Here is a 13,753-nt window from a genome sequence, read left to right as displayed (position 1 = left end):
CCTTTGTGGGAATAAAGTAATTTAAGGAGTTTCAGGATCAAATCGTTTTAATAATGTAACTTTCTAAACAGTTTTGGAAAGCCCTGGAAACATTCCTATGTGTGGTTGCTCAGCTAAAGCAGCTGCCTTGGGGCTTACCCACTGGGAATTCCAGTACTGAGAGGGTGCACTGGGCCATGCAGTGTTAGAGCCATTCCTGTTTCTCCCGGTGGAATTAGTGGCCTTGTAAATTGATGCATACTGAAGACAGATGTATTTCAGTCAGACTGAACAACTTGAATGTATTCTGAACCAGTGTAAAAATACTGAGCTTTGGGGCATGGGGGTGAGAAGCAGAAGCCAGTAACTAACCCAGATCCCAGTGCGACAGGCAAGATGCGTGGCTTTAATCTTGAGTGTGGATTACTGTGCTCAGAGTTGCTGTCCAGATGGTCCTGCAGCCTGTGGTAGTCTATAGCCCTGCCTGTGTCCATGCCAAAGGTCAGCAGAGTGCAGTTATGTTAGAATTAAGGAAAAGGCAGCTTATAGGCAGTTGGGATAATGCTGTGGCCCAGCCAGTGCTCCGGCCTTTCTGAGCCCGTGAATGGGTGATGGAATGAGTGCAGGCAATTTGATTGTAACTCTCCGTGTAGCTGAATTTTTGCCTTCCGTGGGAGTTACCAAAACCATCTAAAAGTGATTGTTTTTAGGGAATTCTTAATATAACTAATGCGGAAGTTTTTAGTCATCAGACAATAATAGAAAATATAACACTCTTCAGCATATACGCTCCATCTCACTCTTTGGGAAGAGCTTGTACCAGAAACAGCTCTTGCATATGGACACACAGCAGTAAAAGAGCAGAGAGCAACATGAGAACCTGAAGGCAAATGGCTCCAGGAGAGGAGAAACTGAAGCTGAATTAACTGGTCTTGCTGTGTAGATCGGGCTACTTTAGCCCTTCAGGAAGCAGCATTTCTGGTGGAAAGGGAATAAGCATAAATCACACATTTAGAAGCAGTGAATGAGCAGCATGACTTCGGTTCATCAAGTCAAGCTTTGTGTGCACCTGCTGTTCGTGCTTATGTATGTTGGATTTTGAACCTTTACTGTAATGCATATGTATTTCTAAACTGTATTTAGTGATGTGCCTTTCAGTGAGGTTTCTTTGCTTTTGTTATTTTCCTTGGAAAGCTCTCAGCATTTAGTACTTCAGAAGACAGTAACAGTCCTGCTAACTCATAGGAAGCCCTATGGGGTATCAGAGATGTATCTGTACCTGTAATTTCTGCTGGTTTTCCAGGGCTTTTTCACTGGTGTTTACAGCTGAAAGTGCAATGGGGAGGATAGAAGTGTGAGAGAGCAAGCATACTCGTAACAGCAGTGTGCCTGGTAACATTAAAACCTTTTGTTTCCTTCTTTTATTTTATGACCTGTGCTGTGGGTTGGCAATCACTTTCTTTTTATTCTACAGCCATCAGGAGCAAGATTTCCCTGGGTAGGAAGGGGGAAATAGTGATACCTGTACTAAAGTTAATAGGTGTAATTGCTGCCTATGTGCTGCTAAGTATGTTAGAATCAGCCCTGGTGATGAGGTTAGTTTGTTAATCTGGTAAAGTGGGTCTGTAGTGTGTTCATGCGAGGATAAACGGAATGCAGAGCTGTAAAGTTGCAAGTGTAATCCTTGTGGGTTTACAGGTCAGTTACAGTATCTGTAATATTTGATGTCTCTGGCAATCGAAAGATGAACTTGAAACTAAAATCAGTTTATAAAGTACATCTGGAGTATTTTCTGTGGTAACTTCAACTGGCAGCGAGCTGCAGGTTAGCAGTTGTGTCTGCATGCTGTTACCTGACGTGCTCGAGCTTCTTGCTACGCTCAAGCCTTATCTACCTCTGGTGTAGGGTCTTTGCTTTTTCTTCGGCTTGAGTCCTGATGTGCAGAAGACAAATGAGAGGCAGAGTCTGGCCCCTATAGCGAAGTTTCCTGCATTGAAATGTTTAGTTTTGTCTTTTTTTGAGGGTTACAGCTGTTTCTCTCTGTATGAAATAATTATTAATGCTTTTTCCTTCCCTCAACAGTAAAGCAGGTGTATTGGAAGGGAATCATCCCCACGATGGATTGCACTAATGATAAACCCATTGGTCTCAGGAGGATCTCCCTTTTGCTCACTTTTCTCCGTCTTCCAAACCATATATATGCTGTGCTCCTGTGTCTTCTGCAGGATGCTCTTTCTCCATATGATGAACTCTGGCTTTTCCACCATTTTTGAAGTGAATTTCTTCCTTCTCCAGACTTTTGACTTTCTAGCATTGTTTAAGTGTTCCGAGTTCTACTTTTAGCAGAGCCAGGGCCAGCCTGCAGACTCTGACATTGTTGGTTTCCAAAGCTTTTTGTGGCATGAAAAGCCTTTGTTATACTCAGAGAACAGTAAGTTTCTGAAGTGCCATGGAAAGAAGTCTGTAATCTGCATGTTGTGTCAGGTGAGCAAGGTTCTTCTGAGGATGTCAAGTGAGGCAAGAATAGAAACCCATTTCAATAGGCTTATGTCCTAAGTACTCAGCTCAGTAGCTTAAGAGTTGGGAGAGGGATTATGTCACATTTAACCCTTTGTTATTTCCTGTTGCTTTTCCGCACTGTTAGCTATTATCCAGCACAATCAGGGAATAGAGAGGCTTTTGGAAAGGTTCTGTTTGTGATCATTTTCTTAGGAGGCCTGAAGGATGGATTGATAGTGCCAAGTAAAGGATTTAAATTAACCTTCTCTGGGTGGTCTTTGGATTACAGATCTAACTTTAACTTGAACGCTGAACTAGTTCTTCTTTTCTGGTGCTATAAATCACTGACATTTCTCTGTCCTCGAATAAAACCAAATCCACATTCAGAGTCCTCCTTGTGCAGAATTCTAATTCTGAACTATGAAACTAATACCTTGAGCAGTGCTGTAATAGGAGTTAGGTTTCACTCTTTTTCACCTCCTCCCTTTTATCCCCAGGTTGATAACACATAAACGGTTAATGCAGAACCTAGGATGTCCTCACAGAATCCATTTTTGAATTGTAAAAGGTGCCCTTTGGTGCCCAGCACACAGAGTGCCAGCTGCTGAGGTTTTGGTGCATGTACAACCTGGGAGACTGCAAGGAATTGTCCTGATTAGTGCTGCAAGAGGAAAAAAAAGGAGCTAAACCACCACAGTACTGCTGGTTTATTGCAAAACTCTGTCTTAACTCTATTGCCTTTAAGTTTAGTGGTGTCTTCTCCCTTGTGAGGTACAACAATGTCATCCTCCCCATTTAAGATGTTCTTTCTATAGCATGGAAATTACCCACAAAGAAGTTTACTGATATATCTAAGAAATCCAGAGCGTGCAGTCGAGCAGGCAGTGAAGCTCACGTTTCTCAGGTCTTGTTCTGGCCCATCCTAGGTCTTGGTTTATCAGAAGGGAGGATTAGGATTTTCGGAACAGTGCTCGGAACAGTTCTTGCCTTCTGTGGAGCCATTTTCTGTTGTACGAATATGTGTTTCTTTACAGAAGAAGTTGTTCCTTCTCTGATGACAATTAGTTTGCAGTCATCTCACTTAATTACTCTTGAAAGATGCCTTAGGACAGGGGAAGGCTATTCCTGAAGTGTTTGAATAAATAGCAGAATGTGACAAGAGTGCACGCAGCATTTTTGCCACCGCTGACCCTTAGCACAGACCCAGTTTGGTTTTGCTTTGGAAAATTGATTAAATTCTGAGCCCAGCCTAATAGAAGAACTCTGGGCAGAGGTGGTGAAATAAACAACACTGAGAGTGAATCATCTCTAGAATTAACTACTCAAAAGCTTTTTCAAACTGTGAAAGGAGGAGTAGGAAGCACTTAATGAATGTGTTTTTAAACGGGCAATTTGTGTTTAGCTCATCAAGCTAGAAGCATATTAGGCTCCTTGTACGGATCACAGATGGCAAGAGCAATTGTATATTGTGCTTGAAACTTGATGTAGATTAAGAGTTGCGATAACATAAATGACAGATTTCTGTGTTTGGAGTTTAATGGATGCATTTCAAATGGAATGAGGCAGTGACTTAGAGCTTTTTAAAAATTAATCCTTACCTGCTTTTATCTCTGTCATTTTTTGAGCACCCTTCGCATTCCTGGTCTCTGTGTGCAGCATTTGCTCTGTACAGGGTAGCTGCCTGGATGTGTCCTAAGCAAGCATCTTCTGTGGGGTTGTGTCAGTTTGCAAAGACATTCCTAAATGGGCTCAGAGATGGAAAGATGCTGCCAACAGAGGCAAAGAAGAAGAAGAAAGCACTTTTTTTAAACCTCCTTTTTTTTTCCCTACAGCTGTAACATGTCACCTAAATCCCTTGACTGGATAGAGCAGAACCCCAGCTTTAGGATTAGTGCGTATGATGGATTTAGGATTTGAAGCAAACATGTGTTGCTGTGTTTGCATCATATCTAGTGTTCACTGTCTAGAGAGAAAGGTTCTGTCTTTTGTCAGGCAGGTCCATTAAAATACTGAGGAGAACCTTCTGAGAGAAGATGAAGACTGATACAGTGATATTTTGAAGAGCTGTAAGAGAAGAAAATGTGATTCTTTTTATTCAGAGCTGGAAAGAGACTGAAGAACTTCAGCACTCAGACAGATTCACAGTGGAAGGCAAGGGTGGCTTAGGAGGGCAGGGACGGGAATGGATTGTGCTCCTAACTTCACACTTCCTTACTGCAGTGGATATTGTTGCTTGGTTTTGAAGAGCAAACAGAGCCCTTAGCAAGAGTGGGACTTGCAAATCTGTTAGTAATTGTATAAAAGAGGTACCTCTGTGTCGGAAGGAGGAAGCGGCATGGAGAAGCCAACAACTGTAAATTGGTGTGATGTCTTGGTGGATGCTCAGCAGCTGGTAAAGTAGCAAAGGACAAAGGATATCATGGGGCAGCCTTTCTGTCCAGAAATGGAGTCGCCTATCTGTCATCCTGCCTCATGTGCCATCATGTGTCTTCTTGAAAATGTGGAACTGAAACCCACCCAGTCCTCAAAAATAGACACATAGAGACGAAAAAGGAATTTGCTAGGATTTTAATACTCTAAATCTAGGCCTAAATCTGGAAGAAGGCCTAAATTTACTGTGAAACTGCTCTGTAACAACCTGAAAATACCACTGGATTTTGGAAATCACTGATTATCTTGGATTTTTCTGCTAATATTTTTATGCTATTACATTGAAAATGTGTCCTGCAGAATCTTGATATCTACTAAGGCCATGAGTGCTTGCATTCAGTTCTGAAGCTTCTCTTTGTCTCAGAGATGGATGCCTCAAAAACTCCCTTGCTTCAGAATAAGTTCTCAGTGGCCCGTCTGGCTGAAGAGTTTTTCTGGGTTGGTGGCAGCATCGTAGCTTCTCCGAGATGGAAAATGGGCCATATTGGTAAGATGCAGACTGAATACCTGCCACTTCACTGAACACGATGGTATCACCTTGAAAGCTGTTGCGTTGAAACCTTATTTAGGGACAGCTTTGTCTAGCAGTGGGGGGGTGGGGAGGCGGGGGGCAGAAAAGAAGGAAGAACTTGAGACGCAGCCTTAGTCCTACATTACATTGCATGCTTACTAGTGCGATTTGCTTGGTTTTCAAGAACCTCTCAGTTATAATTCCATTACTGATTTCTTCACATTATTCTGGAAAAGCAAATGCAAAGCTGTACACTTTGACATGTGTAGATCTTTTGGCATGTTGTGTTGCAGAGATAGAATCAATCTCCCCCTCAGTACCATCAGTAAGATAGCCTTGCCATCTGCCAGGATTTGTACACCTCTTACCTTTTGATTTTTCATGCAGTATTTGTAGTTTTCAGTCTTTGAAACGAGTGTTTAGAAGCATCTCTGATGTCTTCCACAGTAGGTCACTGGACTCTTGCAAGGTTGTTTTCTAAATACTGACAAAGTTTCTAAAGCTTCACGAGCCAGCTGAGCAGGGTCTCTTTTTGCTTCGTAGCAGCCTTTCTTTTAAACAGGTAATAAGCCCAGCAAACCCAGTTGGAATTTGCTATAGAAATGAGACGTTTCCTCTTCTATTAACTGCATTTTAATAGCAGGCTTCCTGAGCGACTCATGTGCAATGAGGAAACCTGCAGTGGCCTTGGCCAGAACTGCCTGCTATAAGCACTTTCTTGTCCTATTTTCATTATCTTTGGGGTGCAGCAAACACTGTCCTTGTCATTGCTGGCAGAATTATACAGATATTTTATTTTCAAAGAACAAGAAGCAAACTCAGGTTGCTGTAGCCAGCAATTAATGTAAAAGCTTCTGTAAGAAGACCCTTACTTGAGTGAATGTCTTCAGGGTCAGAAGTGACATTCTGGGAGCCCTTATTAAGTGGTCCCATGAGCTGCCATGGAGATTCCCCAAGCTCACAGACATCAGTGGTACAGTTCACATGCAGAATTTTCAGAATATCTTCTGATTTCAAGACTTCTCAGCTGAACAGAATTCCCACGGCTCTACTGGATGTATTGTATAGAGAGAACATATTGTATATGCTTTTATTATGTATTGATTTTTAAAAGGATTTGATGCCTCCTCTCTAGGTTGAAATTGATCTTTAAGGTTTCTTCCAACCCAAACCATTCTATGGGTCTGTGATATTCCATGTACAAACCATTCTATGATTCATGATATTCCTGGCAGGAAGACTTGGAGCCAGTCAGTTCTTTGCTTTACCTATTGATGCACCACTTACAGCTGCAAACCCATTTCTAGTGAGACTTCTAAAACCCATAGCAAGTATTATCTCTTCAATGGATTGGCAGTGCTGGATGCAGGACAAGTGTGGGAGTCCTCGTCTGCATGGGGGAAAGCTGTTGTGGTTTGGTGGTATTTTAGGGGAACGGCTTGCCCTTACAGTGCACACGTACTGGAGGGCTTTAAACAAACATGTTGTGTCTTCTGGAGGCCCTGGAGAGAAATAAGCCTCTGAAATTTCTTTCCCTCTCCTCACAGTGTTTGGAAGAGGGGTTGTTTTGAAGCACAGAGTCAGGATGCATCTTGTCAGGGTCTGTTATCAGGTCAGAGCTGAGCCTGACTTCTCCAAAGAGCCTGGGGAGGGTCAATGTGGTACAACATAACCTGGAGCTGTGCTGAACCTGGGACGTGAAGCTTTTGACAAAGCTGGTCCCTGTATAAAAATACTCTGTGACTCAATCCTTCTAACTTCTTTTCATCCCCACATGCTAAAATACTCCCACTCCTTCACACATATACATCAAACCCAGAAACTCCTAAAGGACAATAATGCTGCTGAGCCAGAAATCATTAATTAACAGGCATCAGAACATCTTTGTAACAATAAGCAGGAAATTGGGCTCTTATTTTTTATTCCTGTAGCAGGGCAAGGTGTAGTGATTTATGATTTGCATAGTTTTGTTATTTATCATTACTTTTGAACTTTTAATAGAAACTGTAAACGTTACTATGAGCTGTGAAACATCACTTTGATCCTTTTCACTGCATCAGACCAGTGCCACTTTATGAGAACACAAGCACAGAACTGAGTGTTCTTTGCTCCTCTCTCCTGCTCTGCTCTGACACTGCTTTTTGCTGCAGTATAGAGATGCATCTGCTCTCCATGACTCTGTTTTGTCCAGATGCAAATTGAGGCGACTCATTAGATCAGAAGAGAGCTGAACCTCAGCTGAATTCTGTGAAAAGGTTCTATTGAAGTGCAAAATATTATGTAAGCACAAAGAAAACTTCAGCCTGAACTGAAGAGTTAGCAGCTATTTCTTCAAAAACATGATTCATTGCAAGACTGAAGGGTTTTTGTTTGATGTATAGAAATGAATCCTTAAAGCAGGTACCTGAATAATGGTAGGTAGCAGTTAGAGTTGTCTTCCCATCAGTGTGCTCTGCTCATTTCCATGCGGTGAAAAACCTCAGAACAAAAAGTTTTACCTTTTTCTTTGAAAGAAGTACCACTGAGTTCTTCCTGCAGGTTTTTCTGCCCCTCTCTAGCGCTCTGTGCCTCCAGTCACACAGACAGGCCAGGGTGCGTGTTTCTGTGCACATATGTGTGCACACATGGTGCCCAAATCTGGTTTTCTTTTGCAGGAAGACTGCCAATCAACTGAGGTGTTACCAATCAACTCAGGAATATTGTCTGAATTTCCTTGTGCTTATTCTTGTAACTGATACTTGAGAGTAGCTAGATTTAGAGTGTGATCAGAAGGTGGATCTTATTCATTCAGCTAAATCCCCCCAAAAAAGTGTGTTGCTAATAGTTCTGACTTACTGATATCACTTTTTTTCTCTCTGCAGTGGAAAGATGTATGAGTTCCATGCAAACTGGTACCCAAATGATCAAACTCCGTGGCAGTTCCAAAGGGTTGGTCCGCTTCTATTACCTGGATGAGCACAAGTCGTGTATTCGCTGGAGACCCTCTCGGAAGAATGAGAAAGCCAAAAGTGAGTTTCAACTCCAGAGCTTCTGATTCCTCCTAGGGTCTTGCCCTCCTACAACCAAACAAGCATAAAGGATTTAGCTCATTGATAGGTGACCAAGAAGAATGTTGTATTTGAATTTAAATTTGATTAATACTTTATGAAGATGAAGTGGTCATTGTTAGCTCTGCAGGTTGCAGTACTGTAGTATGTTGTAAATGAATTGCAGGCAAAACCTGTGTGAATTGGAGACGCTGCAGTGTGTGGTTTGGGCCCTTTCTCTGCAGGATTTCTCTACAGGATAAACACACCCTGTGGCCTAGGGCAGGTGCACAGTCACTAATGAACTACATGCTTTTGTCATTCTAGTTTCCATCGACTCTATTCAGGAGGTTTGCGAGGGGAAACAGTCAGAGATCTTTCAGCGCTATGCCGATGGCAGTTTTGATCCCAACTGCTGCTTCAGCATCTACTATGGAGACCATATGGAATCTCTCGACCTGGTATCTTCCAGTGGAGAGGAAGCACGCACCTGGATCACAGGGCTAAAATACCTGATGGCAGGGATCAGCGATGAAGACAGCCTCTCAAAACGCCAAAGGACCAGAGACCAATATCCTTCTTATACTATCTGAGAGTAATTCCTGGAGGTGGAGAGCTATCAGTAGCATAGGGATTCCTTCACGTATTTGTTTTGCTAAAAGTAAGCACTAGGCTCAAAGCTTCAAAGTGGTTCCCATTATACTCCCTGTTTCTGGAGACAGAGGAGTCCTTGAAGAGGATTTTTCTGGGCAAGATTTGGAGGGGAATGACTGGAGTGGACTGAAAAACATACAGGTATATTCTTTCATCTGTTACTCCCTGTGTGAAGGTGTCTATTTCATTTGGTTGTGCAGGACAGTGTGATGCAGCCTTGCAGCTCTCAGAAGTTAGTTCTTCTGTGCTGTAGTATGGGTCAATAGCATGTGTTGCATGTTGAGCATAGCAAGTCTAGAAACTGTTACTGAAATAGCTTGAGTAGAGTTAATGTTACCGTGAACTCTCTTTCATCCTCAATTTCATACACAGTCTTTCCTAACATGAAAAATATCATATATACATAGTATTCTTTACTATTATTATATCAGTAATATCCCTTACTAGTCCATGCTGTTCCTTAACTCCTGTTCAACGTGGTTGAAGCAGACATTTGATGAGGCAGATAAGAATGGTGATGGCAGTCTGAGTATTAATGAAGTGCTCCAGCTAATGCACAAACTGAATGTGAACCTACCCCGACAGAAAGTCAAGCAAATGTTTAAGGTAAGAAATAAAAATGTATTGTTTTCTAAAAGAACAAGGATGCAGTTGCTGGAGATTTCACATTAAACCTAATAGGAGAGATTGTAAATCTCTCAGCAGCTGTTTTGTTTCCACTCTGCTGAAAGATACTACACAGTCCGTTTGATAAATTGAAAAGAGCTCCAGAAACACATCATAGGTAAATGTTATTCATAGGAAAAGGCATTACACCAGGTACTTTCTGGTGCTGCATAACATTGAGACACACAGTACAGAGATTGCTTCTTTGCTATACTTCTTGATCTGAATTTCAGTCGCACTTCCTCTGATTACCTTCTCTCTAATAAATATTGTCTAATAAAGTATCTAGTATCCTCCAATAACTGGTACCAATAAAATATCCAGCATACAGGCTCCTGTATCTGTCATGGGTTTTCACTGCTATCAGTTGTTTGATTACCATTGCATTCTGCTGACCTTGACCTAATTTACTGGGCAGCTGAACCACAGAGATGTGTTGTGTGTGCTTTTGTAACCCGAAAGTCTGTTGTGTGAAGGACCTAAGCAGAAGTTGAATCCACAGTTCTCAGCATAGTGAACTACCTTGACTTTTGTGCTCCACTGAGTCAGGGACATCTCAGCACTGCTTCATGTTTTCTGCAAAGTCATGCCTGGTAATCACTGGATTTTCAGTAATTCAGTTCTGGGACGGACTCCAGGCTCAAACCCCTTTGAGAATTGTGCATGAACAGACAGAGAAATCTGAGGGGTTTCACTCATCACTTCTTTTTCTCTTTATCTTTTTCTTTCATACCAGCAAACACTAAGCTTATGAATGCTTAGTAATTCAGTGAAGACCTGAATTTAAAAACTCATTAAAATTAGTAGATTAAAGTGACTCTTTACAGGATGAGCCATTAGGTTTGATGCAAACTGAATAGAAGAGGCTGGGGAAATATTTCCTGGGGAAAAAAAATTGCACTTATTGTATGTTGTGTTCTGGTTTTACTGCTTGTAATCAGCGACCATTACTACACATAGGGGTGCTTTAGAAATGCTATTAACAGAGAGGAATAGGTTTCTTTTTTCCACATGCAATCCATAATTGAAACTGAGCTGGCCTCAACTGAAAATACAATTGCTATTTGATAGCTTAGAATATTAAGCAGCCTTGAAATTAAAAATCAAATCTCTTGGTTAATGAAATAGCTACACCAAGTATTTTAAGATATAATAGAGTAGATTAGATGTAGGTCTTGAAGAAAGTTTCCTTGAATGTTAATTAAAGTAGGGAGCAAGTGCAGGGAACAAGGGAAGAGGAGGCTGTGTGTGTAAGGCTTTAACAATCCCTATGGGTGCATTAGAATACATTGCAGTGTTGGGGCAGTACTTTGGTCTTGGGCAAGTAACTGAACTGGTGTCAGCTTTCCAGGTCAGAAGTGCTTTGTGAAGGCTGCTCATACTGCTGTCTGTGGTTAAGAGTGTTTATTTTCCTCAACTGGTACAAGTGCATGTGCATGGCACTATGTGAAGGAAATACAGTGAAAAATATGAAGATTCGGTGAAAACTTGTCTAATTTATTTATTTTTCAATTTTGTGGTCTTAAATGTGTTTAAACTTGTTCAAAGTGAAGGTGAGCAAAGCAATAAACTGACCACTCTTTTACTGAGAACAAAGTAGGGAGTGCTGGATAAGCTTTCTTACATGAAACATTGCAGCTTTCCTTTTTCATACTTCCCCCTGGCAGAATTTCTCCTTCATTTTTTCATGCTTCTAGGAACAGGCTTCTAGGAAACACAATAATTCCATAATCTCTAAATAGTTATATCATTGGGTAGATCCCATTGTGATCAGACAATCACAAGATTTCTTGGAAGAAATTTTTTCTCCACTGTGTGCAAACAGTAAGTACCACTGCTGATACAACTGAGGGTGGTTCAGATCACAGGCTGGGGCACCGAGCTCAAAAAGTAAAGAACCAAGAAACATACATATTGTAGGGGGTAGATATACTAGATTATTGTGTCATTCACTGATGATTATTTGTTTACTTGCAAAATTAGCATTCTTGCAGATCTTACTAGTTTATGGCCATGGATTTAAGAGAGATCCTCCCAAATCCTGGATATAAAATTAGTTTCAATATGACTTGAGTTCTAATGATCTTTTCAAGAAAATATAAATGGGTAATTCTGCCAGGCATATGCACGTTCTTTCTATGCTGTCTTACTTCATTGCCATAGGTAGAAGAAATCCTTCAAGTGGAGTTCCCTGTGGAACAATGAAAGTTGTTTCTTGGCTCGTGCACTAATGCATACATTCAAGAGGTTCAAAGGGGAAAGCTGCGCAAAGCATTCACATGGCAAGCATCAGCCTGATAAATCAGTCTGTTCTAGGAGGCCGTACAGAGAATGGCCTGGTCAGGCACTATCAACCTGCATTTAATTTCCATGTTGCTTTATTCCCATGCAGGAGTTTGTTTATTTAAGGTTTGTTCTGGCTATTGCTCAGGATCTCATTGCCTTATTGCTGTGCAATGCAGGAGGCTGACACAGATGATAACCAGGGCACGCTGGGCTTCGATGAGTTCTGCGCCTTCTATAAGATGATGTCGACACGCCGTGATCTCTACCTGCTGATGCTCACCTACAGCAACCACAAGGACCACCTAGATGCAGATGACCTGAGACGCTTTCTGGAGACTGAACAGAAGGTAGGGCCAAGCAGGAGAAGACCTGCAGTCCTCATGCCATCCTGTGTGCCCTTGGGGATATATCACCTTCTAAAGGGTGGGAGCTTTGTTGTCATGCATGTGACAAATACGCGTGTGACAAATACGCATGGCAATATCCAGACAGCTGGTTGCCTCTTGATTTTTATCGTGCAGGCTGGCATGACTACATCTTGAATCTTCTTGCTCTCACTACCTCTTTTTTTCTGTAGGCTCTTTTGTTGTGCTGCTGAATATAGTCTCTACAGTTTCTTTCTTCTTCATGTGTTATTTTAGGACAGTTCTATCCATATCTGTCTTTTCCCAGTATTCAGTACCCTGGTGTTTCTGGCTCTGCTTTTGACTCAGTGCACAGTCCATGATAAGACACCGAATTGCTTTGTCACACTACCTCAGTTTGTTAAGTGTAAGATTATTTTTTAAAGAGCTGTTGAGAGGATAGTTTTCTGAGGATCTGTAGTAGCATGTATTCCCTTGTCTTGTAGTGCTTTAGCTCCACTGCTGGAGAGGGTCTTACAGACTGTTTTTGGTGTACGCTAACTGATGTGACCTTATCATTGACCCTGCTTGGAGTAGGGTTTTGAGCTGGATGACTTCATGGAGTCCCTGAATGATCCTAATATCTTTCATCTAGAAACTTGTGGAAGGCTCCGAAGTGAGGAAGAATAATTGGACAGCAAGATGCAGTCAGTGCAGGAACAAATGCATTGACTTGTCTTTGCCTTTTTCCTCTCATGACCTCTTTTGAAGCTGCTCGTCTCTAAGTCATGAAGCTCCATCAGTTTCAAACGTTGTCTAAGAAATGAATGAATAAAAAAGCCATCTCTCTGGCAGCTATGGTTTTAGATTAGTGGGGTATGTTTCCATTTCATTGGTCAATTGATCCTCCAGATGGTGAGAGGAAAATGAACACACCACAGTGAGATTAGTTAATCACTGATGTGGACAACTCAGGCCTGTGGGGCTTCTCTCCCTTGCCCTTACTCATACAATATGTACATGGAAAACAAATGTTCATTCTGTGCTTTGAAGCTCCATGAGAAAAACTTTCTTTTGTTCCAGAGCTTTATCTTTTGAACCCAGCAAACCAATGATGTATGGGCAAAGATAGGATTAGGATTTTTTTCTTCCTCTTATTTCACTTGTATTTATTAGGTTTTAAATGACCCCCAGAAAAGGCATTGATCTGGTAGCAGATACGCTGGTGGTTTCATTTCCCCCTGAGCAAAGATTCCATGTTGCCAAGCCAGTCATTGTCTTGGTCACTTTATTGGCCATCCTGTCTGCTGACAAGGGCTGTATTTTCATGTGGCATGTACAGCATCTCATGGAAAGGA

General features: G+C 41.6%; 1 protein-coding gene across 5 annotated transcripts in view; it reads left to right on the top strand.

The window, feature by feature from the left end:
• The window catches only part of PLCH2 (phospholipase C eta 2), an 82,167-nt gene that overhangs the window by 39,235 nt on the left and 29,179 nt on the right, over nucleotides 1–13,753 (top strand). For all 5 annotated transcript variants that reach the window (XM_030508180.1, XM_030508179.1, XM_030508181.1 and 2 more), the window contains 4 exons: nucleotides 8,281–8,427; nucleotides 8,773–9,016; nucleotides 9,576–9,705; nucleotides 12,228–12,398. In XM_030508180.1, coding sequence (XP_030364040.1) covers nucleotides 8,281–8,427; nucleotides 8,773–9,016; nucleotides 9,576–9,705; nucleotides 12,228–12,398 — 692 coding nt within the window. The remainder of the gene's footprint in view (nucleotides 1–8,280; nucleotides 8,428–8,772; nucleotides 9,017–9,575; nucleotides 9,706–12,227; nucleotides 12,399–13,753) is intronic.

Source organism: Strigops habroptila, chromosome 16, assembly GCF_004027225.2.
Source record: "Strigops habroptila isolate Jane chromosome 16, bStrHab1.2.pri, whole genome shotgun sequence".
Taxonomy (NCBI): domain Eukaryota; kingdom Metazoa; phylum Chordata; class Aves; order Psittaciformes; family Psittacidae; genus Strigops; species Strigops habroptila.
Note: the sequence above shows the minus strand (reverse complement) of the source record. Positions and strands in the feature narration are given on the sequence as shown.